At 49.4% G+C, this 26,331-nt stretch overlaps 2 protein-coding genes across 2 annotated transcripts; one reads left to right on the top strand and one right to left on the bottom strand.

Annotated features, from left to right (window-relative positions):
• Positions 1 to 5,594: 5,594 nt before the first annotated feature.
• Positions 5,595 to 7,884, top strand: LOC131835462 (ubiquitin D-like). The gene is made up of 2 exons (XM_059179752.1): positions 5,595 to 5,672; positions 6,918 to 7,884. The coding sequence occupies exons 1-2, from the start codon at positions 5,646 to 5,648 to the stop codon at positions 7,386 to 7,388; spliced, it is 498 nt and encodes a 165-aa protein (XP_059035735.1). The 5' UTR covers positions 5,595 to 5,645; the 3' UTR covers positions 7,389 to 7,884.
• Positions 7,885 to 9,055: 1,171 nt separating this feature from the next.
• Positions 9,056 to 13,724, bottom strand: LOC131835437 (putative olfactory receptor 2I1). Its single transcript, XM_059179732.1, has 3 exons — positions 13,558 to 13,724; positions 12,564 to 12,681; positions 9,056 to 10,033 (listed from the first exon to the last, which is right to left on the bottom strand). The coding sequence occupies exons 1-3, from the start codon at positions 13,722 to 13,724 to the stop codon at positions 9,056 to 9,058; spliced, it is 1,263 nt and encodes a 420-aa protein (XP_059035715.1).
• Between the last annotated feature and the right edge of the window lie 12,607 nt (positions 13,725 to 26,331).

Here is a 26,331-nt window from a genome sequence, read left to right as displayed (position 1 = left end):
TCTTGTGGATCCATGAAGTCCTAGTCCACCTGTTCTTCCAGCCTGTCTTCTGGGGGGGGATATGCTGTGCTGCTTCTCAGGGGTCTTTGCATCCATGGATTTGCCCTGCCCCTTGTCAAGGGGCTGGGCTCAGTGTAAGCTGGTTCTCTGTGTGGTTTTTGTTCCCTGGAGGCTTTCTGTACCACATCAGAGGGTCAGAGCAACAAGGGCTGTGCCTGGATTTCTGGCCTAGAACTGAAAAATTGTGGCCCCCCCTCCTTCGATCAACTCTCTGGGACAAAGAGTCTTCACTTTCATTGGTGCCAAACTTCATAGACTCTTGTGGCGCATGCCCACTACAGTCTCCTGGTGGGAGTCCCAGGGACCCGAGAGTGCCAGTGCCCTTTGTGTACTTGGGTCTGCTAGCTATTGCCAGCTCACGAATACACCCTGCTCCTCTGCTCCTGGGTCACAGCTGGGTGCAGTCCTTTCCAGGGCCACCCCCACCCTGAGAGCTGTTGCCGCTCATGGCCACAGCTGTTTGACCCCTCCCAGGGGATGGTAAATGGCCTGCAAGTTCTAGTCCTTTTCAGGATGCTCAGGGAAAGAGTGGTCACCCAACTGGTCCAGCTCACAGTTTATGGTGAGCCAAGCTGAGAGTCCCTCTTGGGCTTGGTGACCGTAACCAGTTTCCCTGCTCCACTGCTTGGTAACTCTACTGGCTCAGGCACCCCCATTCTTTCTGTGTCTCCTGGGATCCTGAAACCACAATGACTCAATAGAATTCTGCCCTTTTCATCCCCTGAGCGCCTTTCAGAGAGGGATGTCTCTCATTGGAGCAGTTTCTAAGGGTTCTGATTTTGTGCTTCTGATGTTCTGTCACTTTCCAGGAGCCAGCTTATGGAGGCTCCCTCCCTGCTCCGTTGATCTTCTGGTGACTCCTCACAGATTCAGGACTCTGCACGTCCTACCTTGTAAAAAGCAGTCACTGTTCTAGTTGTGGAGATCCAGATATATTTTCTACATCTCAGGCTGGATTCATGGTCATTCAGAATGGTTTAATATATATCCAGCTAAATTCAAGGAGCCAGATGTAATTAGGTCCCTACTCTTCTGCCATCTTGCCTTGTCTTAAAAAGATAGTCTTTTAAAAAATTGTCCTGTTACAATCAGAGATCAACATACACCAACACCAAGAAGTATTTTCATCTGGATCTCCTTATCTCATATTATACACTCAAAAGGGATCTCAGACCTAACTGCTAAACTCTAAGAACTCTAGAAGAAAATTTAAAATTGGGTATTTTAAAAAAGTGGGTATTCTCCAATTTCTCTATAGATAGAGAAATTTAAAAAGCAGGATCCTGTTTTGTTTTGTTTTTAGAAATTGACTAGCTAATCTTAAAACTTTAATGGGAATACAAGGGACTGAGAATAGCTAAAACAGATTTGTTAAAAAAATGTTAAAATTATATACTCTGATTTCAAAACTCATTATGACCTTGAGAGACAAAAACAGTGTCGTAGTGATGTAAGGATAGACAAATAGAGTAATGGAATATAATGGAAATATCCACAAATAAAGACTTATATTTATAAGTTTTTCCAAATTGACCTTTAAGAGTGGTTGAATATTTTTTCACCAATCATCAATAAAGGAAAAGTCACAGTGGTTTTTGAGTGAGTTTGGGTTACATTTCTGAAGCAATATTCTAGATGTCAAAGCAGTTTTACAAGCACCTTCCTGGGGACCATTAAAGACACAGGACAGAGGCCTCTTCTCCAGGAAGGATTCAGCAGAGAAATGACCAGCCCAAGACTGCGCATCAGCGAGGGAGTCACACGGGGAGGTCTGAGATGTGTGTATCTGAGTGTGTATCTAAGATGTTTGTTTTGTGTCCTTGTGAGGTCTTCATGACCTTTTACCTTGGCTGGTTTCCTGAATTTGTCGAAGGGCAGATGGAAAGCGATCCTCCCACCTCTGAAAACATTTACTGTGGCACAGAGGGAAAAAACGCCAGACTGACAGTGTGCTAGGAAGCAGGGTGGAGGTCAGGTCCTGGGGAGAAGTCCTAGCTGTGACTCAGCGGGGGACAGCCCTTGCCGCGCCCCTTGGCGTGGAAAGGAACTGCACAGGGAAGGGAGGAGGGAAAGAGAGAGGTCAATGTCTAGGCTTGCTATTCTGATTCCTTGAAGGGACAATGTTTCTCAGAATCCAGATCTGGCTGGGTAGGGAAGCCCCTGAATCACTGACTCCTGGGAGCATCTGAGGCTGGCCCTTGAGGTAGCTCCCTGCTGGAGATCCCTGTGGCTGAGGCGAGTGACACAGTGGCACCGTTAACCCTCCCAGTCCTGGGTGGGCTGCCATCCTCCCCCAGCCTCTGCCTGCTGCACTCACAGGCTCTTTGCCCGTGGCTGCCCTGTGGTCTAGGCAGGTCCCCCCACCAGGGAGGCTCCTACCCGCATATGGGCCCAGACTCTCCTTGCTCATTCCTCACAAGGCTCCTCGAAGGCTCTGCTTTCCTTGGTCTGTCTGTACCCCTTCCCTGATGTGTGCCCTCCCTGTAACGCAAAGCTGCGCATGTCAAGCCCCCCTTCCTTTCCACTGGGAGGAGATGAGCAGAAGGACAACCGTCGAGATATGCACCTGAAGACTTGCTCACCTGCTCCTCCCGATGTGATTGTGGGTGAGCTCACTGCGTGCTGCGCAGTGGGGAAACGGACACTTACCTCATTAGAAAGCTAGAACAGTGCATCAGGGGCCATTTACGAACACCTTGTGCAGCTCCTGAACTCTAGCAAGTACTCGTTAAATGTTATTTTCCAATTTCTTAATTTACTTACTTACTCTTTTTTTTTTTTTTTTTTTTTTTTTTTTTAGTTCATTCATGCATTCGGTAAATGCTAAGTATTTCATGTACCAGACAGTATGCCTGGGAAGTGCTAGAGATCCAAGTTAGTCAAGACACAATCATGGACCCCCTGCCCCAGGTCTCCAGTGTTTCATGGGGGCAAGTAGACAAATAAGCAGATGATCTTCCTGCTGGAGACACTTGCTCTGAGGGGCTTGGGGAGGGTGAACAATTGGACAGAGGATGGCACATGACCCAGATTGGGACAGGAGCTAGGGAAGGCTTCCTGGAGGAGGCACAGCTTACATCTTGTATCTGTGTAATCCCTGACCCTGGGTAGAGCTGGAAGGAGATGCATGCTTTGTGACCTGGTGGCAGGAAACTTGGAACCATGCACACAAGCTGCTAGACTTGCAGATCTGCCGCTCGGATCAGGGCTGCGGGTACAGCTCTGACAGACACCATCCTGAGAAACGTGGTTCCTGGGCTCTCCGGGCAGGAGCTTCTCTCGAGGTTCCCTGCTTGCCCAGAAAAGAGATCATTGCCCCAAGATGGTGTAGGCTGCCCAGGCAGGAAGACTAGAAGGGGGAGGAGGAGCAGAATGACTTCATGCTAAGCAGCTCTAGATGCCTCCTCTCGGCTTCCCTTTCCAGGAAGGAGGCAAAGGCCCAAGAAGGTAACGGGCGCAGATGAAATGTGGAGTGAGGAGCCTGGGCTCGTGAGCTTCCCCTCTTTTCCTGCTGTGGACTTGCTCCCTGCTGCCGTCCACCTGCTCTGACCTTTTCTGCTCGGTTACTGGTGATGTTTCAGAATCCGCAGATCCCATTGGGCGCTGCATGCGTGGTGGGGGGCACCAGCTGCAGATCCAAGATCACAGTCTTGGTTTCTGCACAGAGCGGATGGTAGGAGCCTGGAGAGGCCTTGAAGGGAGACTGGCAGGGGCCGCGGTTTCCTGTCTGTTGCATCAGACACTCTTCTCCCTCCCTACTCATCCTATGTGTTTGAAGGAGCGTTTATCCCAAGGTACACTCAAATACAAATTTTCCAAGTTTATGGGCATCTGATAAGAGCTTCAAATAGGAGAACCTGATTTGTGTTGAGTTTTTTGAAAGCCTGGTCTGGTTCTTGGATCCCATTACTCTACATAGGCACTTCTAGAAACCCACGTTCTCCAGGATGGAAAGTCTAGCAGTAAAATGGGATAATTTGACATCTACCGGTGCTGAAGATACAGTAAATGGCCGCTAAGGACACAGCAAAGAAGATAGTGTCATTTTTTAAAAATTTTTTATTTTTTATAAACATATATTTTTATCCCCAGGGGTACAGGTCTGTGAATCACCAGGTTTACACACTTCACAGCACTCACCAAAGCACATACCCTCCCCAATGTTCATAATCCCACCCCCTTCTCCCAAACCCCGCCCCCCAGCAACCCTCAGTTTGTTTTGTGAGATTAAGATAGTGTCATTTTTATGGGATTTTTTTTACTTTGAAAAAATTGGGAGCTCCTTTCATAAAGGCTTTCTTGGAGAATGTGATTTGTGGCGCTGTCCTGGGAGTTTGGGGGAAGACAGGGATTCCTCTGGAATGTTAGGAGGATCAGAGTAGTAAATAAATTCTCTGAGGGCACACGGCCTGTGCCCTCCCTCTTGTCTGATCCAAACCTCCAGAGCCAGGGAGGAAGGAGAAGCATGGGTGTGTGTGAGATCACAGAGCACAGGGAGTAGGGAGTGTCCAGCAGTAAAGGCAGGGAAACAGAGTCACCGCAGTGTGAGAGCCGATGCGTATTCTGCTTCATGGGAGGTGGGCTTGGCCCTTGACTGTTGGGCCAGGATTGTTCTAAGTACTGGATCTGGGCTGCCAGTTCTGGGACAGGAATGGAAGTGTGCTAGAGAGCTCAAGACCCAGGGATGTAAGGGCCGTTTTACAAGCTGTGTTCTGAATTCTGAATCCATGTTCACTGGAAAACAAACATCTCAGGTGGTGAACAGACTTGTCCAAGTTAAGGGAGCAAGTGGCACCCCGGGAATGAGATTCCTGTCTCCTCTCAGAGTAGGCTGTGTATCCTGTGTGATCTGGAGGCATGCCTCCCACTCTGCCCAACTGGTGTGAACAGTCTGGTCACGGTGTCATCACTCCTCATGTACTCCCACCTTCTCTCCTGAGCCTCACACTCTGCCTGGCTGGTGTGAACGGGCTAATCATGGTCTCATGACTCCTCACAGACTGTACATCTTCTCCAGGGCTGCCCACTCTCCCCAGCTGGCGTGAACAGGTGATCACGGTCTGATCAACTCTCATGGACTCCTGTGTCTTCTCCTGGGCCTCCCACTCTGCCTGGCTGGTGTGAACAGGCTGCTAATGGTCACGTCATTTCTCCTGGACTCTACATCTTCCCCTGGGCACCCTTGCTCTCAGGAAAGCCCCTGAGTGATGCATGGGGCAGGTTCTCAAAAGCAGCAGGAGAGGACCATCAAGTAGTAAAGGTCTTGAAGTGGGTGAGGGCCCAAGGCTGTAGGCTGGGCAGTCATAAGTCATGACTGGGAGTGGTGAGTTGTTAAGTGGGGACGTTCTCCAGAGGGAAGGACCATCCTATGTTTGGAAGAGGAGGGCGAGTAGAATGGATGAGAGGAATGTTTTGATCAAAGAGTATTCTCTGTGTGTATGACTAAGTCCAAGCGAAAGTGAAAGAAAATACATGACATCATGGCAGAGCAAAATAGGACTGGCGCCCAGCTTATGTATGGCGTACATAAGCTGGGCGCCAGTCCTATTCCTCAGCCTCCTGTGTCTGCTCTGTTGGCTGTAGACATGGCATCTGGTACTTCCTGCCTCCATGTAAGCTGGGGTTGAAAAGTGGGGATGCGGAGAGGGGAAGCATCGTCAAGGGTTGGGGAGTGATTTCAGGAGTCCACGAGGGACAGAGCTCGGGGAGGTGGGGGCAGAGTGGTTGGGAAGGCGTCCTGCAGGGGCTGAGACAGGCTCTGATCGCTATAGAAGCTGAAGGAAGGTTCTGGGAATAGAAGCGCCTCGTTTGGCTCCTCAGGGCTCTTCTGTGTCAGGCCCGACTGGGCCCTGTTAGGGGAGGATGGTGGGAAGTGGGAGTGGGCTTTGGGCCCACAGGGCTGGATTTGAACCTATGGAAATATTTTCTGGAGCCTTTTCTCCTCCTTTTGATTAGGGTCCCTGGGCTCTTGAACACCTTCTCCTCCTAAATGAGAGGTACACAAAACTCCTTCACTCTAAGGTGTTAATGACCAGATCCGTGAGCCTTTGAGGAGCGCGTGCAGTACATGTGGGCTGGCATCGGGGGGCTGCTTAGCACAGAGGGGCGTCGGTCCTGTGAGGAAATGTCTGTGACGTCCAGACTGCAAAGATGGTTTTGAATAGAGCAGGACGGAGGCCCTGCCAGGCTTGCCAGCGACAACACAGGGTGCACTGGCCAGCTTCAGACTATGGAAGGAAGACCTCGATCTGGCCGTACCTTCTGTGGGTGAGGCCCTGGTCTAGCTGCAGGAGACCATATTCTGCAATAGGTAGATAGAAACACGCAGGAAGTCCAGGGGAACAAGTCACACTGAACGCAGTGTCACCATAAAGTGTGAGTCATTACACAGTCGTAGGACAGTAAGAAAGAAACCCGGAGTCCGGAGAGTATGTGTCCCGTCCAGGGTAGTCTTGGAGGGCAGTGATGAGCGTCCCATGAGCTGACGAGTCGATAATTCTCTTCGGGAGCTGTTTTTAGCGTCCAGTATGTAACTGTGCATGCTCTGTGATCGGATTTAGTTTTGGACATTCGACGACCTCTGTCTGGGTCGGAGGCGTGCGAAATGTGGGAAGTCACTGATGACGCTGGCATGAATGAGAGGCGTGGCTGCAAAGGAAAACAATGATTTTCCTGCGTTAAAAGCTTGAGATTCCCCAAGAGAAGTTCCACAAAAGGGAGGGACAGAGCCTGTTGTATAGGAGCTGGAGGACCAGGCAGGCAGGGAGGGCGGGGCCGGGCACGGAGGGGACAGTGGTGTCAAGGTGGCAGGCGTTCCAGGCACCTTGATTTGCGGTCTCTTGGCCTTCGTTGTCCAGGTGACGGTCTCTTCTGAGGGAAGGACATCCATGACCTTCGCTGCTAACTCGGATGACACAGTGAGGAAGATCAAAGAACACGTCCGGGCGAAGACCAAGATTCCTGTGCAGGACCAGGTCCTGTTGCTGGGCTCCAAGATGCTGAAGCCCCAGAGGAGGCTGTCGTCTTACGGCATTGACAAGGAGACGACCATCCACCTCACTCTGAAGGTGGTGACGCCCAGTGATGAGGAGCTGCCTGTGACTCTGGTGCAGTCCTGTGATGGGGGGCAGAGGCACCTCCTCCAGGTGCGAAGGTCCAGCTCAGTGGCCCAGGTGAAACAGATGATCAAGACCAAGACCGCGATCGCGCCTGAGCAACAGATTGTGACTTGCAATGGCAAGAGGCTGGAAGATGGGAAGAGCATGGCGGATTACGGCGTCAGACGGGGCGCTTCACTCTGGCTGGCAGACTACTGCATTGGGGGGTGAGCCCGCTGATAGCTCTCACTCCCCCCACATCCTTTGATGATTTCCCCAAATTAACAAGAAAGAGAAAGATGGAAAATTAGGGGTGAAGTGGGAAGGAAGACTGCAGAAAAGTTTCTAACTCCATGATTTTTTGATCGAACACAGTTGATTAGGTGTCTGCATTGTATATATTACTGAAAATAGAAAACAATATTTTAAGGCACAGTAGAGACAGCATCAAAGCCAGCTTGGAATTCAATCCTTTCCCTCGTCCCTCTGATTTTTAGAAAAATTCCTATTTCTTCCGTCCAACAGGATAGTAAGTTCCACATTGGGATCCAGGTTCCCCTAACTCCTGTGTTCCCACCGGCATATTTCATCTGTAATATCACTCAGTATGTTGAATTAAATTGAATTTCTGATTGTAGAGAACAGTGAAAGGATTTATATTGAAGTGTGTTAATTCCTCTGGTATGATTACAGTCTAAGTAATAAAGAATTTAGAAATTCAACTAAACTGTCTTCTCTGTCCTCATTTAACGTTGTTCGGCAGGAAATGACCCCGGCGCGGTGCGCCATCTCACGCTCTACGCCCCACGCTGAGTTCAGCTGTTCTTATTTCTGGAGATGATGGTGCGCGTGGATGACACCTCCCCTGGGGACTCAGATTTTGTTCTCCAGTGTGCGGGGGTCCCTGGGGAAGGTGTGGTCATGGAGCCGTCTCTGTCCTGCCTGCATTCGGGTCTGGCAGGTCTTCTCTGGGGTGGGGGCATCTTTCAGGTGGGGGCTCTCAGTTGGTCTCTGGGTTGACTCCCGAGGCTGTGCCCGGGTTCTGGCTGACAGAGCCTTTTCCTGGCTCCCTCCTGCACCCCCCACCTCTGTGTCTGCTCCTCCCTCGGGAATGTGGATCTTCCTGTATCTTCCTCACTCACTCCTTTGTCACTGTCCCTCTTGTGTCTCATGACTGGTCAAGAACACATTTTTCGCACCATCTTAGACATGCCTTGCCCCTTCTGCTCTTTAAACTTGCTCAAGAACCACCTTGTGCAGAAGAGAATCCAGCTGAATCCCAGCGGCACCACCCCTACTTAGGGGAATTCCTTGTTCTGCTTTGGGCTCCAGTGCTCTTGGTGGCACTAGTGACCTGGTTAGGTGGGCATTAGGTTGGACTGATTTCCCTGGACGAGCAACTGCGGCTCCTTGTTTTGGATGGGTCTCCCGCAGGGCAGAGTCTGGGATTGCTCTGTCAACTAGGGGGACTCCTGAGGCCAGACACTGTGGGGTCTTCACGGTGTGCGCCATCAGACTGGGGGAGAGGGAACGTTAGTTGTCCTGCCGTACAGGGTGTTACCAGCATGTGGACTCTCCGGGCATTGTCACTGGACCCCTGAGGCGGGGAAGGTCCTCTGGAAATCATGCCTTCTCTCTTCATCAGCTTAAGAGAGAGCCGGCAGGCCACTTCCCCTCCCTGAACCTGTATATGCAGCATAGCGGGATTTGCCCTGAAGCAGAGGAACATTGGGGAGGGGAGCGGAGAATGGGGCCTCCCCATGGACCTCCGACTCCCTGAGGACACATGTTGCCCATTCTCACAGGGAAACGGACAGGCCGAGGGCTCGCTGCCTTCCCAATGCACATTCCCATCCGTGGCCCGCGGCTCACCCCTTCCTCCCGCCCCCGCCCCGCACTCACCGCCCAGCCTGCCCTCCCCCCACACTGCGCAGGAGCGTCCTGGCGGCCCCCTTCACGTGCTTGTTCCTGAGGGTGTAGATGAGCGGGTTGAGCGCCGGGGTGACCACGGTGTAGAAGAGCGAAACGAACTTGCCCCGGCCCTGGTCGTAGCGGCGCGTGGGCTGTAGGTAGGTGTAGATGGCCGAGCCGTAGAAGAGGCAGACGGCGGTCAGGTGGGACCCGCACGTGCCCAGCGCTTTGCTGCGGCCGCCCCGGGAGCGCATGCCGCAGATGGCGCGGGCCACGGCGCTGTACGAGGCCAGGATGACGGCGGACGGCAGCAGCAGGATGACCACGCGCGCAGCGAACATCCGGCGCTCGGTGGCGTCGCGGTCACTGCCACAGGCCAGCTGCAGCAGCGCGGGGAGCTCGCAGATGAAGTGGTCCAGCCGGCGGGGCGCGCACAGCGGCCGTGCGGCCAGGAGCGCGCTCTGCGCGGCGGAGTTGGCCAGGCCGCCCAGCCAGGAGGCACAGGCCAGCGCGCGGCACCGGCGCGGGGAGGCGAGCTCGGCGTGGCGCAGCGGGTGCACGACGGCAGCCGCGCGGTCCAGCGCCATCACCGCCAGCAGCAGGCACTCCACGGAGCCCAGCGCCAGCGACGTGCACAGCTGGGCCAGGCAGCCCGCGCGGGGCAGCCACAGCTCTGCGCCGCACAGGCTGGCCAGCAGCGCGGGCGCCACGCTCGTGGTGAAGCCCGCGTACACCAGCGCCAGGTGGCCCAGGAAGTAGTACATGGGTGTGTGCAGGCGCGGGTCGCGCACGGCCAGCAGCACGAGGGTCGAGTTGCCCGCCAGGGTCAGGAGGTAGCAGAGCAGGACGAGGGCGAAGAGGCCGGGCTGCAGCGCGGGCCAGTCGGAGAAACCAAGCAGGAGGAAGCGCTCCCCGGTGCTGTGGTTGGCCTGCGGGAGGAAACTCCCAGAGGGTTTGGAAGGAGGCTGAGCCAGGGTGAGTTTACCCCCAGGGAGCTAAAGAGAGCCCTCCCCCGGGGGCCTGGCCATCGGGGAGCTGGCTGGGAGCGAGGGGCCCGCGCGGGGCGGGGATCAGTTGGGAGGGAGCGGAGTCGCTCTCAATACAGACGGGAGTCCTAGCCCTACCTCAGCACAGCTTGGCTGATGAATTATTTAGCAGATTCTTTGGGGGAGAAGGAATTTCCACTTGTTGGAAGAGCAGACTTAGACCGGGAGAGGGAAGACTGGCCAAGGTCACAGCTAGTGAGTGGCCCCGTGGGGCTTGTAGTCGGGCTTGTCTCCTTTCCAAATCTGTGCGTTTTCTGCTCCTCTCTGGCTTCTCACTGCACTCCTCCGGTCCAAGCAGGAATCTGATCTCCCTCCCATAGACTAGTCCTTCAGATACTGGAAGACAGAGCCCCCCCACCCCCCAGCCTCCCTCCCTCCTTCCAAAGTGTGTAGTGCTTGTGAGTAAGTGCAGTGCTCTAGTCTGGGTAGAGCTGTTACTTAAGAGATGAGAACCGTCTATGGCCTTCTTTGTTTCAGGGATTCTACTTCGGAGAATACAACCATTAGCGCTGACTACTGAGTGCTGCTCTGTGGGGAGTCTGTGTTCTAGGCTGTCACCATCATCCATGCCTCTCTGGCTTCTCCCCGTGTGGTGGTCATGATCTGGGGGCCTTGAGGCCCAGAGTCCTCCGGCAGAACAGGAAGCTAGAAGCCCTGGGTCCCACCAGCGTAATTGCCCTGGGGCAGCTGGATTATTTGATATGGGGAAGTCACTGCATCTCCCTTGCCTTCCTGTTGCACGTGTAAGAGGAGGAGTCTGACCTAGATGGTCTCCAGGGCTCCTGTCTTATAGCCTGGCTCTCACTGGCAAAAAAAAAAAAAAAAAAAATTGTCCTTGAGTGAAAAGGGGACCCAACACAGAAGGCTTTAATCCTGCAGAGTGACACTGAGTCGCATTTCCTAATGGTACAGAAACCATACGGTAGATGCGAGGACTCAATGTTACAGCGAAATCTCGCTCCTGCACACTTCCTGGCAGGGGTGCGGAGATAGATAAACTTTGTAGTCACTATTCTGAGTTTAAAAATCACGAGGCCCTAATTTTCTTTAAAATGTTTCAGGGAAATCTCTTCCCCCCAGAGCACGTCGTGCTTACTGGGATCCATTTATGCTCAGGAGACGGAACCGGTGTTCGTGGTGTGAGTCAGAGCAAGGGCGGGGGCGTCAGACCGCCGAGCTCCAGTCTCGGCTCTGCCATCGCCCAGCGGAACGACCCTGGGCACGCGGCTTCACCTGCCCGTGGCTCCGTGTCCTCTCTTGAAAGTGGACTGGGTGGGGGGGTGAAGCACGGAGAGCTCTCAGAACAGGCCCGGGACCGAGTGGGCGTCTCGTAAGTGCTCGCTCTTCCCATCTGCACCTGCGAGTCAGGAGAGGTCTGTGGGCGCTCCCACTCCGGTCAGGGCCAGAGCCGGCTGTGAGTTCAGGTCTTTTTATTGACGAACTCTGGTCTTGACTCACCTGCAAGTGAGGCAATACTCCTGTCCTAAGAGGAAGGTAGGCGGGCGGCTGAGGTTAAACAGCTTGCCCGGGCCACACTGTTTGTAAATGCTTGTCAGGATTTCACCCAAAGCTCCCTAATTCCAAGAGCCTTGCTTTACATCTGTGCACATATGTTTAAGCCGGGCTCTACCCTGCCAGAGGCTGCGGAGGATGGAGGACCTGCGAACCCCGAGCTTGCTGCAGACCACGGGGGCCTCGGGGAGAGGAATACAGGTGAGAGCTGGCATTCAGGCTTGTGGCCCAAAGGTGCTAGAGACGTTGTTCTAGAGAGTCCAGTTTTCTAAGTCTGGGATCACGTGACACACACCCGTTCAGCCAGCCAGGCCCTTAACAGTTCCCCTCCAGACACACTAAACCCCGAAACCAGGCGCAGAACAGTAAAATCACACAACCAACACCAGTACCCCATGGACACACACATTCCCGAATACTCAGACACATATGTGCACATACGTGTCCCCTCATCACACCCTGAGGCTTCCAGAAGGGAAATCTGTCATCAGAATATTCCAGGATGTGTCCCCAAACCTCATTCGGTATTCTAGAACGTGCACGTCACCTACAAGACCATCTTCCTACCTTCATGTCCGGGTCTCGGGCACTGATGTTCCGCCGCTTCTTTCCAGATGATCAGTCGGTCTGTTGCGTCCGCTCCGGATCCTCAGAGTTGGAGATGGCCGTGGTGGGGGATGAACGAGCGAATGGCATGACTGTTGATCTCGAGACTGGGTGCCTGCGGTCAGAGCCAGGTCCTTCCTTCGGGAACAGGACATGGAGTGGCGAGCCCTTGCTTGTCAGCTGAGGAGTGAACACAAGGTCTTCAGCACAGAAGCCGGCCCGGTCTGGAGAAGCACCGAGATTCTGGCAGAGTGGCGGTGTCTGTTCCCAGAGAGCCGGCACCAGGATTAGACCAGGCAAGGACCGGCGTCTTGGGCTGGTCACAGGTCACCGGTGGCTGCAGCTGGCCGCGGAAACCGCCTTCTGGATTCTGAAGGCTCCGGAGCTGTGCAGCGGGGATGTTGGTGAGCCGCTCACTGGAGAGGAGGCAGGGGAAGCGATTCTCCCTGCTGTTGAGCAGAGAGAATGAGGCCCTGGGGAACCCCTGTCCCACTCCCATAATGAGCACCTGTGCGGATTTGTCCAGAGGAGTCCCCCAGGGCAAGGAGAGGAACATTCTGGAGGGAAAGGCCCTGGAGGGTGGTGTGTCCCTGGCTGCGTGGAGGCCAGAGGCAGCCCCGGCTTCCTCCCCAGCCCCTGTTCTCCTAGCATAGTGCTGTAGGGTATTGTTCTGGGGATGAGGGACCTTGAGCAGCTGCATGACCTCAGTGACTCTCAGGGTCAGTATGAAAACGGGGGAGACAGTTCTCGTCTGTGGGAGGGGCTTGAGGTCTGGCAAGGTCATCCTCAGTTCTGACCCTCCTGTCATCGGCCTTCACCGCCACCCCTTCTTGTGGCTCTCACTGCCTTTGCTCTGTCCCTGGCTGAGCCCCCTCTCCCAGGATGGCCTGTCCTATTTCCTGACAGATCTCTCTCCACCCAGACGAGGCTTCTCTGCTCCCTCCTGCAGTCCCTCCCTTGGCTGGCGTCTGGAGGTCTGTCATGGTCCCCAAGGCGGCCTGTCTCCACTGCTCTCTCGAGCTTGGGTTCCCCGGTCAGTCCTGGTGGTTACTGCTCTGCCCACTCCTCCTGGCGCTCCTGCCTCTTCTCCCTTGGTTATATTCCGTTGGTTAGATCATCATCCTATTCGAATGAAATCCTAATCCTACCCTGTTCCCATATTTGTTCAGCCGATTGTCGATTGTCGCTGGAGGTCAGGCCTGAACCCTCCGAGAAGCTTCGGTTCATGACCATAAAGGTTCTTTTTAATTTTCCCGCTTGCTGGAGACACACTACCTCGGGTAAGTTTAAGGCGTCCGGCGTGGTGACGGGTTTCGCGGACGTACTGTGCGGTGTCTGCCGGATTGCGGTCCGTGAGCATGGGCTCCGGCTCGCACAGCTGTCGCCGCACTGTCGCTGTGGTCACAACACGCACACACCCTCCTGCAGCAGCTGTGAGCGCACGGACGTGTTCCCCGCACTCGCCCCTCCGCACTGCCATCCCAGAACTCATCGTAACTGGAAGTTCATCCTCTTTGGCCAGCATCTCCCCTTCGGCCCTGCCCTCAGCCGCTGGCGACCCCCATTTGATCCACATACTCAGTGCTTTGGGATCCCACGTATAAATGGCACCAAGCAGCGGTTGTCTTTCTCTGTCTGATTTGTCCCACTCGACGTAATGCTCTGTCCTTCCGTGGGGCTGCACACGGCAGGGTTTCCTTCGTCATGGCTGAGGACTGTCCCACTGCATCTTCTTCATCCACGTATCCACCCAGGGCCACTGGAGTTGTTCGCAGGGCTTGCGAGGAGCGGGGCGGCGAGCACGGCAGTGCCCATATCTCTTTGAAGGAGTTCGCCTCCTTTGGATGTATCCAAAGTGGATGTATCCAAAGTGGAATTGCTGGATCGCTGGATGTGGTAGCTTTTTCGTTGTTGGAGAGCCTGCATTCTGTTTTCCCTGGTGCCTGAGCTGGTTCCCATCCCCACCACCAGGGCACGGGGTTCCCTGTTCTCCACATTTCTACCAACACTTCTTCTCTCTCGTCCTTCAGATAAGAAGCGTTCTGACAGGTGTGCGGTGATGTCTCATTGTGGCTAATATTAACGTGACTCTAGTGATTAGTGCCACCGTGCACCTTTTCACGTACCTCTTGGCATTTGTATGTTTTCTTTGGAAAACCGTCAATTCAGGTCATTCGCCCATTAATTGGATCATTTGTTTCTTTCCCTATTTAGTTGTATGTGTTCTCCATATACTTGCATATACATATAACAGACACCTGGTTGCAAATATTTTCTCCCATTTCTAGGATGCTGTTTTGCTTTGTTGATTTCTTTTCCAGCGCTGGAGCTCTCTATTATTTTACTATTTATTTATTTGTGCTTGAAACATCTTGAATGCAGTGGTTCAAATTACTTCATAAATTTCCTACTTATTACTATTGATTACAATAAAAACTTTGCACACACCCCAATGGTAAAGTGTAACCCTTTGATTTTCTTCTTTTTTGAGGGGGGGGGTAATGATTTTATTTCTGTATTTGACAGAAAGAGAGAGCACAAGTAGGGGAAGCAGCAGGCAGAGGCAGAGGGAGAAGCAGCCTCCTTGCTGAGCTGGGAGCCTGATGGGGGGCTTGATGCCAGGACCATAGGATTTTGACCTGAGCTATAGGCAGACACTTCACTGACTGATGGACCCAGGTGCCCCAAAATGTAACCCTTTTATTAAATAATTCACACTCAACATGTGTTTTATTTCTTTTCCTCACTAAATAATTTTTTATGTATTTTATTTTATTTTTTTATTATGTTCAGTTAGCCAACAGATTGTACATCATTAGTTTTTGATGTACTGTTCAACGACTCATTAGCTGCATGTAACACCCAGTGCTCATCACAACACGTGCCCTCCTGAATACCCATCACCTGGTTATCCCCTACCCAAACTCACTCCCCTCTGTAACCCTCAGTTTGTTTCCTATGATTAACAGTCTCTGATGGTTTGTCTTCCTCTCTGATTTCTTCCCTTTCAGTTTTTCCTCCCTTCCCCTGTGGTCCTCCACACTATTCCTCCTGTTCCACATATGACTGAAACCATATGCTTGACTTATTTCACTCAGCATAATCCCCTCCAGTTCCATCCATGTTGATGCAAATGTTGGGGGTTCATCCTTTCTGATGGCTGAGTGATATTCCATCATGTGTATGGACCACATCTTCTTTATCCATTCATCCGTTGAGGACATCTCGGCTCCTTCCGCAGTTTGGCTATTGTGTACATTGTTGCTATGAACATTGGGGTGCATGTGCCCCTTCTTTTCGCCCTTATCTGTATCTTTGGGGTAAATACCCAGGAGTGCGATTGTTGGGTTATAGGGTAGCTCTATTTTTAATGTCTTGAGGAAACTCCATACTGTTTTCCAGAGTGGAGGGACCAGCTTGCATTCCCACCAACAGTGTAAGAGGATTCTTTCCCTTTTATCCACATCCTCTCCAATATTTGTTGTTTTCTGTCTTGTCAGTTTTGGCCATTCTAACTGGTGTAAGGTGGCATCTTAATGTGGTTTTGATATGTGTTTCCCTGACAAGTGTTTCCCTGATTGCAAGTGATGTGGAGCATTTTTCATGTGTCTGTTGGCCATGTGTATGTTTTCTTTGGAGAAGTGTCTGTTCATGTCTTCTGCCCCTTTCTTGAGCGGATTATTTGTTTTCTGGGTGTTGTGTTTGAGAAGTTCTTTATAGATCTTGGATACCAGCCCTTTATCTGTAATGTCATTTGCAAATATCTTCTCTGATTCTGTGAGTTGCCTCTTGGTGTGGTTGACTGTTTGCTTGGTTGTGCAGAAGCTTTTGATCCTGATAAAGACCCCAAAGTTCATTTTTGCTTTTGTTTCCCTTGCCAGAGATGTGTCTTGCAAGACTTTGCTGTGGCCAAGGTGGAAGAGGTTGCTGCCTGTGTTCTCCTCTAGGATTTTGATGGATTCCTGTCTCACATTGAGGTCTTTCATACATTATTTTATTTTTTCACTGTTCCAAGATTCACGGTTTATGCATCACGCCCAGTGCTCCGTGCAATACATGCCGTCTTAATACCCACCACCAGATTCACCCAACCCCCACACCCTCCCCTCCAAAACCCTCACTTTATTTCTCAGAGCCCACAGTCTGTCATGGTTTATCTCCACCTCCAATTTCCCCCAACTCCCTTCTCCTCTCTTTCTCCTAATGTCCTCCATGTTATTCCTTATGCTCCACAGGTATGTGAAACCATATGATAATTGACTTTCTCTGCTTGGCTTATTTCACTCAGCATAATCTCTTCCAGTCCCATCCATGTTGACACAAAACTTGGGTATTCATCCTTTCTGACGGAGGCATAATACTCCGTTGTACATATGGATCACATCTTCTTATCCATTCATCTGTTGAAGGACATTTTGGCTCTTTCCACAGTTTTGTGACTGTGGCCATTGCTGCTAAGTACATTGGGGTACAGATGGCCCTTCTTTTCACTATCTATATCTTGGGGGTAAATACCCAGCAGTGAAATTACAGGGTCTTTCATCCATTTTGAGTTATCTTTGTGTATGGAGTCAGTGAACGGTCCAGTTTCATTCTTCTGCATGTGGCTGTCCAATGTTCCCAGTACCATTTGTTGAAGAGATTGTCTTTTTTCCATTGACGATTCTTTCCTGCCTTGCTGAAGATTAGCTGACCATAGAGTTGAGGATCCATTTCTGGGTTCTCTATTCTGTTCCATTGGTCTATGTGTCTGTTTTTGTGCCAGTACCATATGTCTTGATGATCACACCTTTGTAATGGAGTTTGAGGGTGGGAATGTGTTGCCCCCAGCTTTGGTTTTCCTTTTCAACATTCTCCCAGCGATTTGGGGTCTTTTCTGGTTCCATATCAATTTTAGGATTGTTTGTTCCAGCTCCATGAAAAAGTCAATGGTATTTTGATAGGGATGGCATTGAAAATGTAGATTGCTCAGGGCATCATAGACATTTTCACAATGTTTATTCTTCCAATCCATGAGCATGGAATGCTTTTCCATCTCGTGTATCTTCCCCTCCATTTCTGTCTTAAGTGTTCTGTAGTTTCTAGAGTATAGATCCTTTTCCTCTTTGGTGAGGTTTATTCCAAGGTATCTTACAGGTTTTGGTGCTATGATACATGGAATTAATTCCTTAATTTCTCTTTCTGCAGTCTTATTGTTAGTGTGTAGAAATGCAAGCGATTTCTGTGCCTTGATTTTGTATCCTGCCATGTTGTTGAATTTCTGTATGAGTTCTAGTCATTTGGAGGTGGAGTCTGTTGGGTAAAATATCATGTTTTCTGTGAGGAGAGAACTTCTTTGCCAAGTTGAATGCCTTTTATTTCTTTTTGTTGTCTGATTGCTGAGGCTAGGACTTCTAGTACTGCGTTGAACAATAGTGGTGAGAGTGGCATCCCTGTTGTGTTCCTGACCTTAAGGGAAAAGCTCTCATTTTATCCCCATTGAGAATGATATTTTCCACGGAGTTTTCATAATGATTTTTATGATATTGAGGTATGTTTCCTCTATCCCTACACATGGAAGAGTTTTCATCAAGAAACCATGCTGTATTTTGCCAAGTGTTTTCTCTGCATCAGTAGAGAAGGTCATATGGTTCTTGTTCCCTCTCTTGTTACTGTGCTCTATCACACTGATAGATTTGCAGATTCTGAACCACCCTTGCCGCCCAGCATAACTCTCACTGGTCCTGGTGAATCATCCTTTTAACGGACTGTTGGATCCTATTGGCTAGGATCTTGTCAAGTATTTTGGCATCCGTGTTCATCGGGGATCTTGGTCTGAAATTCTTCTTTTGGATGGGTTGCCTGGTTTTTGGATCAGGTAATTCTGGTCTCATAGGATGAGTTTGGAATTTTTCCTTCTATTTCTATTTTTTGAAAGAGCTTCAGTAGAATATATATTATTTTGTCTTTAAATGTTTGGTAGAATTCCCCTGGGAAGTCATGTGGCCCTAACTTCTTGTTTTTCGGGAGGCTTTTGATTACTGTTTCAATTTCCATGCTCGTTATTTGTCTAGTCAGATGATCTATATCTTCCTGTTTCACTCTTGGTAGCTTGTACGTTTCTAGAAATGTATCCATTTCTTCCTGATTGCTTAATTTGTTGTCATATAGTTGCTGGTGATAATTCCGTGTAATTGTTTCTATTTCCTTGGAGTTAGTCATGATCTCTTCCATTTCATTTATGATTTTATTGATTTGCATCCTTCCCTTTTTCTTTTGAATAAGTCTGGCCAGAGGTTTATTGATCTTACCAATTCTTTCAAAGTACCGGCTTCTAGTTTCGTTGATCTCTTTTACTGTTTTTCAGGTTTCTGTTTCATTGATTTCTGTGCTGATCTTTATTATTTCTCTTCTCCTCTTTGGTTTAGGTCTTATTTTCTGTTCTTTTGCTAGGATCTTTAGGTGTAAGCTTAGCGTGTGCGTTTGGGATTTTTCTAATTTTTTGAGAGAGTCTTAGATGGCTATGTATTTCCCTTTTAGTACTGCCTTTGTTGTATCCCATAGGTTTTGAATGGATGTTCTTTTATTTTCATTGGTTTCTATGAGCTGTTTAAGTTATTCTTCGATTTCTTGGTTGACCCAATCATTCTTGAGCAGAATGTTCTTTAACTTCTCAGTGTTTGAGTTCCTTCCTAAGTTCTTCCTGTGTTTGAGTTCCAGTTTCACAGAATTTTGGTCTGAAAATAGGCAGGCAATCATCTCAATCTTTTGGTATCAGTTGAGGCCTGATTTGTGACCCAGTATGTGGTCTGTTCTGGAGAAAGCTCCATGTGAATTTGAGAAGAATGAGTATTCTGTTTTTTTTTTTTTTTTTTTTTTTTTTTTTTAAGGTGGAATGGTCTGTATGTGTCTGGGAAATCTATCTGGTCCAATGTGTCATTCAAAGCTCTTGGTTTTTTGTTGATCTTCTGCTTAGATGATCTGTCTATTGCTGAGAGTAGAATGTTGAGGTCTCCTAATATTTATATATTACTATCAATATGATTCTTTATTTTGGTTAAAGATGGTTTATGTAGTTGGCTGCTTACATGTTGGGGGCACCGATATTTACAATTGTTAGGTCTTCTTTTTAGATAGACCTTTTAATTATGATATAGTGTCCTTCTGTATCTCTTACTACAGACTTTAGTTTGAAATTTAATTTGTCTGATATAAGAATTGCTACCCAAGCATTCTTTTGAGGTCTGTTGGCATGAGAAATGGTTCTCCATCCCCTCACTTTCAGTCTGGTTGTATCTTCATGTTCAAAATGAGTCTCTTGTAGACAGCATATGGATGAGTCCTGTCTTTTTTTTTTTTTAAATTTGACGGACAGAGATCACAAGCAGGCAGAGAAGCATGCAGAGAGAGAGAGGAGGAAGCAGGCTCCCTGCTGAGAAGAGAGCCCGATGCGGGGCTCGATCCCAGGACCCTGGGATCATGAACTGAGCTGAAGGCAGAGGCTTTAACCCACTGAGCCACCCAGGCGCCCCTATAAACTAATTTGATTTTCTATGTACACCCTCATATTATCTGTGAATAGTCAGAATTATCCCCTCAATTCTTATTCTTTTTGTTTCTCTTGCCTTATAGTACTTGGTAGATTCTCCAATGCAATGTTGATTAGAGTAGCATCCTTTGAAGTTTTTCTTTTTTTTTTTTAAAGATTTTTTATGTGATAGATAGAGATTACAAGTAGGCAGAGAGGCAGGCAGAGAGGGAGGAGGTGGGGAAGCAGGCCCCCTGCTGTGCAGAGAACCTGATTTGGGGCTTGATCCCAGGACCCTGAGATCATGACCTGAGCTGAAGGCAGAGGCTTAACCCACTGAGCCACCCAGGTGCCCCTCACTTGAAGATTAAAAAAAAAAAAAAGATTTTATTTATTTATTTGACAGACAGAGATCATAAGTAGGCAGAGAGGCAGGCAGAGAGAGAGGAGGAAGCAGGCTCCCTGCCAAGTAGAGAGCCCGATGTGGGGTTTGATCCCAGGACCCTGAGATCATGACCTGAACCGAAGGCAGAAGCTTTAACCCACTGAGCCACCCAGGTGCCCCTCACTTGAAGATTTTAATATACCTTTCTCCATATCTGACAGAAAAGTAGACAAAACATTGGTAACTAATGTGATGTAATTGGCATATATGGAACATTACATAGTTAGTGCAGAATACATTATTTTCAAGTGGTCCTAGGATATTTCCCCAAGTAGATGAAATGTTGGGCCATGAAGCAAGTCTACGCAGTTTAAAGCCTGAAATTAACTAGGTGATATTCTTAGACCACAGGGGAATTGAGCCATAGTCGTAATGAAAAGAAACCAGGAAGTCCCTCAATGTTTGAAAATTAAATGTAACTTTGCTGCATATCCTACGGGAGAGAGAGGGAATCACAGGGGAAATCCTCCACCTTTCCTGCCTCCGAGCTCGCAGACAATCCCACTCTGTCTGTGAAGAGCAGTGCGATTAGCTAGACAGGGGTTAAGCCTTAGGTCAGAGTTCTGCCTGCCCCAGCCACACCTGGCAGCCTTGGCCTGTGGTCTCCCCAGAGCCGCCCTTTCTGGTGGCCCTGAGCCAAGTGGGACAACATGGCCGTGTGGAAATGGGAAGCTGCACAGCCCTAGTGATGATGGCGCTATTGTATTGTCCTCACTAGTGCAACAGCACGCTTTCTGAGTGAGATACGGCACAATAGCAGCTTCCTTCTTTAGGGGTTGAAAATCATCTTGGGGTTCATCCATTAGAAATACGGGTTCAACATGGGTTCTTTCTTCTGGAAAAGCAATAGACTGAAATAGCCATCATGGCTTCCTGAGCACCTGTCTGGAGAGCCAGCACACCGGCTCTTTGTGGGATTCTCCCTCGTAAACATCCAAACTATGATGTAGATATTATCAGTCACATTTTCTAGATGGTTAGACAGGGGCTCAGAGATGATTCGAGTCACAGAGGATTTGAGTGTCAGAAAACTAAGTGGGATCCCTAGACTGACTCCAAATTCCTTGTTATTCCATACGTGGTAGTATTTCCCTCTTATCTCTGGTATTCTGGGTCAGGAACCATGTCAGGTCTCAGGATTTTCTTGTGTGGCCAAGTGGAGCAGATTTTGTTGGACTTTTTACCTCTGCCTATCATGATCATTATGATAATTATCTCAGTGGAGGACCTCTGAGTAAGATACCCAATGATTCCTAGGAATAGGGACATTATAATTGATATTATATTCTATATATTATATTCTATATATCATATATCACATATTGTTAATGTAACATTAATATAATCATTATATACTAATCTAGTAATTGTATTTATATAATATATAATATAATATTAAAATGATATTAAGTTGATAAATTAATAATTAAATTTCTATTAAAATGACATTAAAATTACTGAAAGAACTATCTTTCTAAAATTGATTCAGGATCTGGTATTTTCAGAGTCTGCTGTAAGACAGGTCTGAAATAGGGGCCCCTGGGTGGCTCAGTTGTTAGGCGTCTGCCTTCAGCTCAGGTCATGATCCCAGCATCCTGGAATTGAGCCCCATGTCAGGCTCCCTGCTTGGCAGGGCCCTGTTTCTCCCTCTCCCTCTCCCTTTGTCTGTGTTCCCTCTCTCACTGTCAAATAAATAAATAAAATCTTAAAAAAAAAACAGGTCTGAAGTATTTTTAAAACACAGCTCAGCCGCCTTCTACAAAGTGAGACAATGTTTATAAACATTACTAAAATACTCCCGTACCAACGATTACTTACTTGCCAACCATCGTAGTGTTTATATGGTATGACTATGACTTCCATTAGTCAAAATCTGCAGGGAAAGAACTAAGACGGTGTATCCAAGCTTTAGGGGGGCTTCATGTTTAAGTTAGTGTTGAGACAATGAGCTACTCTGTTTTATTCTGTAGTCCAAGGGAAATGTGCCAGACATCTCTAAGATACTGGGAGGTTCTAAAATTCTGACTTGAAGTTATCTGTGTGCTTCAGAGATGTGGTCAGGAGCAGGGAAGGAGCCCAGTGTCTGTGGCCTGTGTTGACCATGGAACAGGTAACTTCTGTAGGCATCATTTTTATTTCTTGATACTGTTTTTAAAGGTGCTTTTGTATCAAGTTCTTCTCTTTAGTAGTAATTAGAATGAGAGTGGAAATTTCTGTTTTTTACCATCCATGGACCCAGATCCTGGGCTGACAGGGAAGCTATCCTTTAACATTTCACCAAACTCACAATGACTGGGCAAAACCTCAGAGCATGGGCCCTATTTCTGCCCCAAGCCCATGTTGTATATCTGCTTCCAGAAGAAAAAGATAATCCAAAAATGCCATTGCAAGCATAAACAGAAGAAGAAAAATGAAAGAACCTCTCCGGCTCCCATAAGATTAATGTCATACGGTCATGTACATACTGGAAACACAAGAAAAAGTCTGTAACTTTCTAGAATGTGCTTCCTCCTGATGATGTGTAAGTCTGTATGTAAAACAAAACAGAGCGAATATAGAAACCTGCCCTAATGTTCCTCCACCGGAGCACTCCCTTCCTTGTGAAGATTGTGTCTCCCAGGCAGCTGTCTTGCCTTGGTTCTGAATAAATCTCTCTTTTTCTCTAAAATGTTTAAGAAAGCTTGTCCCTTTAGAGTCGATGATATGCTTTCTTTTTAAGTGAAAAACCAGTGTTCCTGGGCCACACCTCCAACAGCGCAGAAGGGCGGCTGTTCTCGTTCATCCTGGAGCTTCCCTGCAGAACCAAGCGTGTGTGTATTTTCCAGCACAAATGGGCTCATCCTAGAAGGATGCTCGGAAGGGCTGAGAAGCACTCTCCACTCCATGGGTGAGACCAGAAGATGAAGCTCCTCCCGCTTAGAGCATTACTTTTTGGGTCTTAAAACTGCGTTGGAAATGGGGGAAACCATTGCATTTCCCAAAGCCCAAGCCTGGGAGGGTCTGAGAGCAGCTGAACTTGCTGGGAGCCAGGAACTCCGCAGACAGGGCCGCGGCAGGAAGGGAAGGGGCCGGGCTCTGGGGTGGTCTGCAGTCCTGGGGGTCCGTGGATGGGGCCGGCTGTCTGAGGGCCCTGCCGGCGACCCGCCAGTGCCTGCAGCGCAGAGCCAGGGGTGGGGGCGAGGAGGCGCAGTGGGGACCACCTGCCATCGTAAGGAGGCGGGTGTAAGGGCAGCCGGGTACAGCCGCCATCCAATGGGCTCGGGGCACAACCCTCCTCGGCCAATTACCGTGTGGGGGGTGGAGCTCCCTCTCTGCGGGCGCCTCTGGAGCTGCGCAGGGCTGCAGAAGGGGGACCAGCCAAGGCGAGCTCTGAGGGACCCTGGCCCGGTGAGTGCGTGCTGTGTGGTGGGGTGGGGTCTGGGGCTAGTGTGCGCCCTGGGTGGGAGGCAGGGTCCTCGAAGGGCACATCAAGTGAGTTCACTGTGGGGACATCTAAGTTTTCTTTTTCCCTTGAAAATTTCTTCTGCCTGATACGCATCTACTGGCCGCATCCCCCGGCCGCATCCCCCAGATCCCTGAACTCCAGGGCGCCCCCTCACCCAAGCTTTTGTGGGATGGGTTGCGGACATTTCAGGGTTTTCCGTGTTCCCCAGGAAGAGTGCATGCAGAGACAGCTCACGGTCCCGAACTTCAGGGGGTGCCCCGTTCCCTGGCACAGTGCAGGTAATGGGCCTTGAGCAGCACCGGAGTTCAGCAGGGTGTCACTTTTTCCCTCAGGCACAGGTGTGGCGCTAACAAGCCCCAGAGCCACCCCGGACTTCAGCATTGTTTCCTGTGTCCCCTGGGAAGGTGGTAATGGGCTGTCAGGGTCTGTTAGGAAGGTCCTCCAGGTTCCTGCCCCCCAGGCACAGGCGTGACGGTAACAAGCCCCAGAGCCACCCCCCCAGCTTCAGCACTGTGCTCCCTGTCCGTGGGGGATGGTGATAATGGTCTGCCAGGATCCTGTGGGAGGATCTTCCAGGTTTCTCTCCCCCCAGGCACCGGCACAGAACCATCCCCAAGATTCATTGTGCCCTTTGTCTCTAAGTTTGGTGGTAATGGCCTCCCCGTGCAGGTCTCAGAGCCCAGGGGTGGGGGTAGGGGGGCGGACCAGACTGGACTCAAGTTGCATAAGGAAGCAATGAGTTGGGTGTTTTTTTGGAAGAGTGACTTCACTTCTCCAAAAAGGACAATGGCTTTGGTTGAACTTAGAGTGAAGCTAATAACTGTTTAAGAAACAGGTTGATGAGGGAGCAGGAGGCTGGCTGAGGACAAAGCAAGAGCTGGCGCCTTGCACCCCCCTCCTTCCATCCGCTCCCCTCCATAGGTGTAGCATCCCTCAGGCACCCCTGACTGCCATAAAATGATAAATAGTTAACTTGCTAAGATCACAATTCTACAAGACAGGAATCTCCCTTGGTTTGCAAATGTCCTTGAGATTTACAAACAAAGAAGTTACCTTATCAATAGCCCAAATTCCAAAGACACAGAACTCAGTTTCTCAAGCCTAATGTCACCCTCCCCTCCATAAAAACCGAAGGAGGTGGAGGTAGAAGGAAAAGTAAATAAAGTTAAATTTCTTCTAAACCTAAATCTCATTAACAAGGATGCTTGATGGCAGGAATGTAACATTCCATCAGGAGACTCTCAATTGTCTTTACTTGATAGTAACTAAGCCTTCAATATCCTGATAGTATTCTTTGCCCCAATAACCCTTTGTCCTCACCTACCCAACTCCTGCGTATATAACCAACCACCCCTCACAACCCGGGGCAGCCGCATCTCCGCCTGCCCACGGGCCCTGTCCCCGTGCTCTAATAAATCACCTTTTGCACCAACGATGTCTTAAGAATTCTTTCTTTAGTCGTCGGCTCCGAACCTCCTCACCCCACCGAACCTGACTTAGGTTCTGGGACTTCATCACAGGTGTGCGTCTCTCCTCCCAGGAATTGGAGCAGGTGTGCCGGCCTTAGGTCAGAGGTGCCTGCTTATCCACACCTGACAGCACTTCTCCACTCTGGCTCCATGAGGCCTGAAGTTTTTGAATCAGCATCTGAGTCAGTCATGCATCTTGTCTCAGGATGTTGGCGTTCCAAGAAGGCAGCAGATACGTTCGTCGCAATGCCATGTTCATGTCCGGATGGGAGGTAGAAGCTCTCTTTCACCCCAAACCTCCTGGGCTTTCTCTTGTCTCCAGTGGAGCCACAAAGTCTCACTAAAGCAGTGGTCAGCAATCTAGAGGGGCTCCAGGGGTCCTGAGTTTCCCCGAAGGGAGCACCTGGCAGGGGATCTTGTTGTCTCTGTTTATTTCTGGCTCACAGAGGTGTTTGGAACATCTCTTTCCTAGGCAATCCCTTGGATTTGAAAGGGAAGATGAGATGGACTCGGTGTGTGTTTGGAACCTAGAATGCATTCCTTCATCGAACAGTGTTGATTCCATGGGTCCTAGGCTGTGGGGAATGGCCGGCATCTACAGTGAGGTGGCTGTTTGTGGTCAGATGCAGACTTTGATGATGTCATTTTTCAAAGGTGAAGTTTCATAATTGATTAGTCTTTTCATCAAAAGAGTTACAATTAGGGTCAAGGGAAGATTAAAAATTATTCAAAGTAGACATTTACCATTTAAAAGGAAAGCTTGACCTTCTAGTTTGACTCAGTGTATTGTCTAGATATTTGGACGTGCTGTATTTTCTCTGCAGTTTCCTTGGTGGTGGAGTCAGAATGATGAGGGAGCAGGAGGCTGGCTGAGGACAAAGCAAGAGCTGGCGCCTTGCAACCCCCCCCCCTTCATCTGCTCCCCTCCATAGGTGTAGCATTCCTCAGGCACCCTTGACTGCCATAAAATGATAAATAGTTAACTTGCTGAGATCACAATCCTGCAAGACAGGAGTCTCCCTTGGTTTGCAAATGCCCTTGAGATTACAACAAAGAAGTTACCTTATCAATAGCCCAATTTCCAAAGACTCAGATCTCAGTTCCTCAAGCCCTAATGTCACCTTCCCCTCCATAAAAACCGAAGGAGGTGGAAGTAGAAGGAAAAGTAAATAAAGTTAAATTTCTTCTAAACCTAAATCTCATTAACAAGGATGCTTGATAGCAGGAATGTAA

The sequence above is a fragment of the Mustela lutreola genome, chromosome 7, assembly GCF_030435805.1.
Source record: "Mustela lutreola isolate mMusLut2 chromosome 7, mMusLut2.pri, whole genome shotgun sequence".
Lineage (NCBI taxonomy): Eukaryota > Metazoa > Chordata > Mammalia > Carnivora > Mustelidae > Mustela > Mustela lutreola.
The sequence above is the reverse complement of the archived record's forward strand: the minus strand, read 5'-3'. Positions and strand labels throughout refer to the sequence as shown.

Bases quoted from the DNA above. Each gene is read 5' to 3' on its own strand.
- LOC131835437 (XM_059179732.1), bottom strand. From the start codon at position 13,724: ATGAGTTCTGGGATGGCAGTGCGGAGGGGCGAGTGCGGGGAACACGTC. The intron at 12,682-13,557 runs GTACGTCCGCGA...TCTGCTCAACAG, and splicing joins AATCCGGCAGACACCGCACA to CAGGGAGAATCGCTTCCCCT. The intron at 10,034-12,563 runs GTGACCTGTGAC...ACCCTGGCTCAG, and splicing joins GCGGCCAGCTGCAGCCACCG to CCTCCTTCCAAACCCTCTGG.
- LOC131835462 (XM_059179752.1), top strand. From the start codon at position 5,646: ATGGCATCTGGTACTTCCTGCCTCCAT. The intron at 5,673-6,917 runs GTAAGCTGGGGT...TTCGTTGTCCAG, and splicing joins CTGGTACTTCCTGCCTCCAT to GTGACGGTCTCTTCTGAGGG.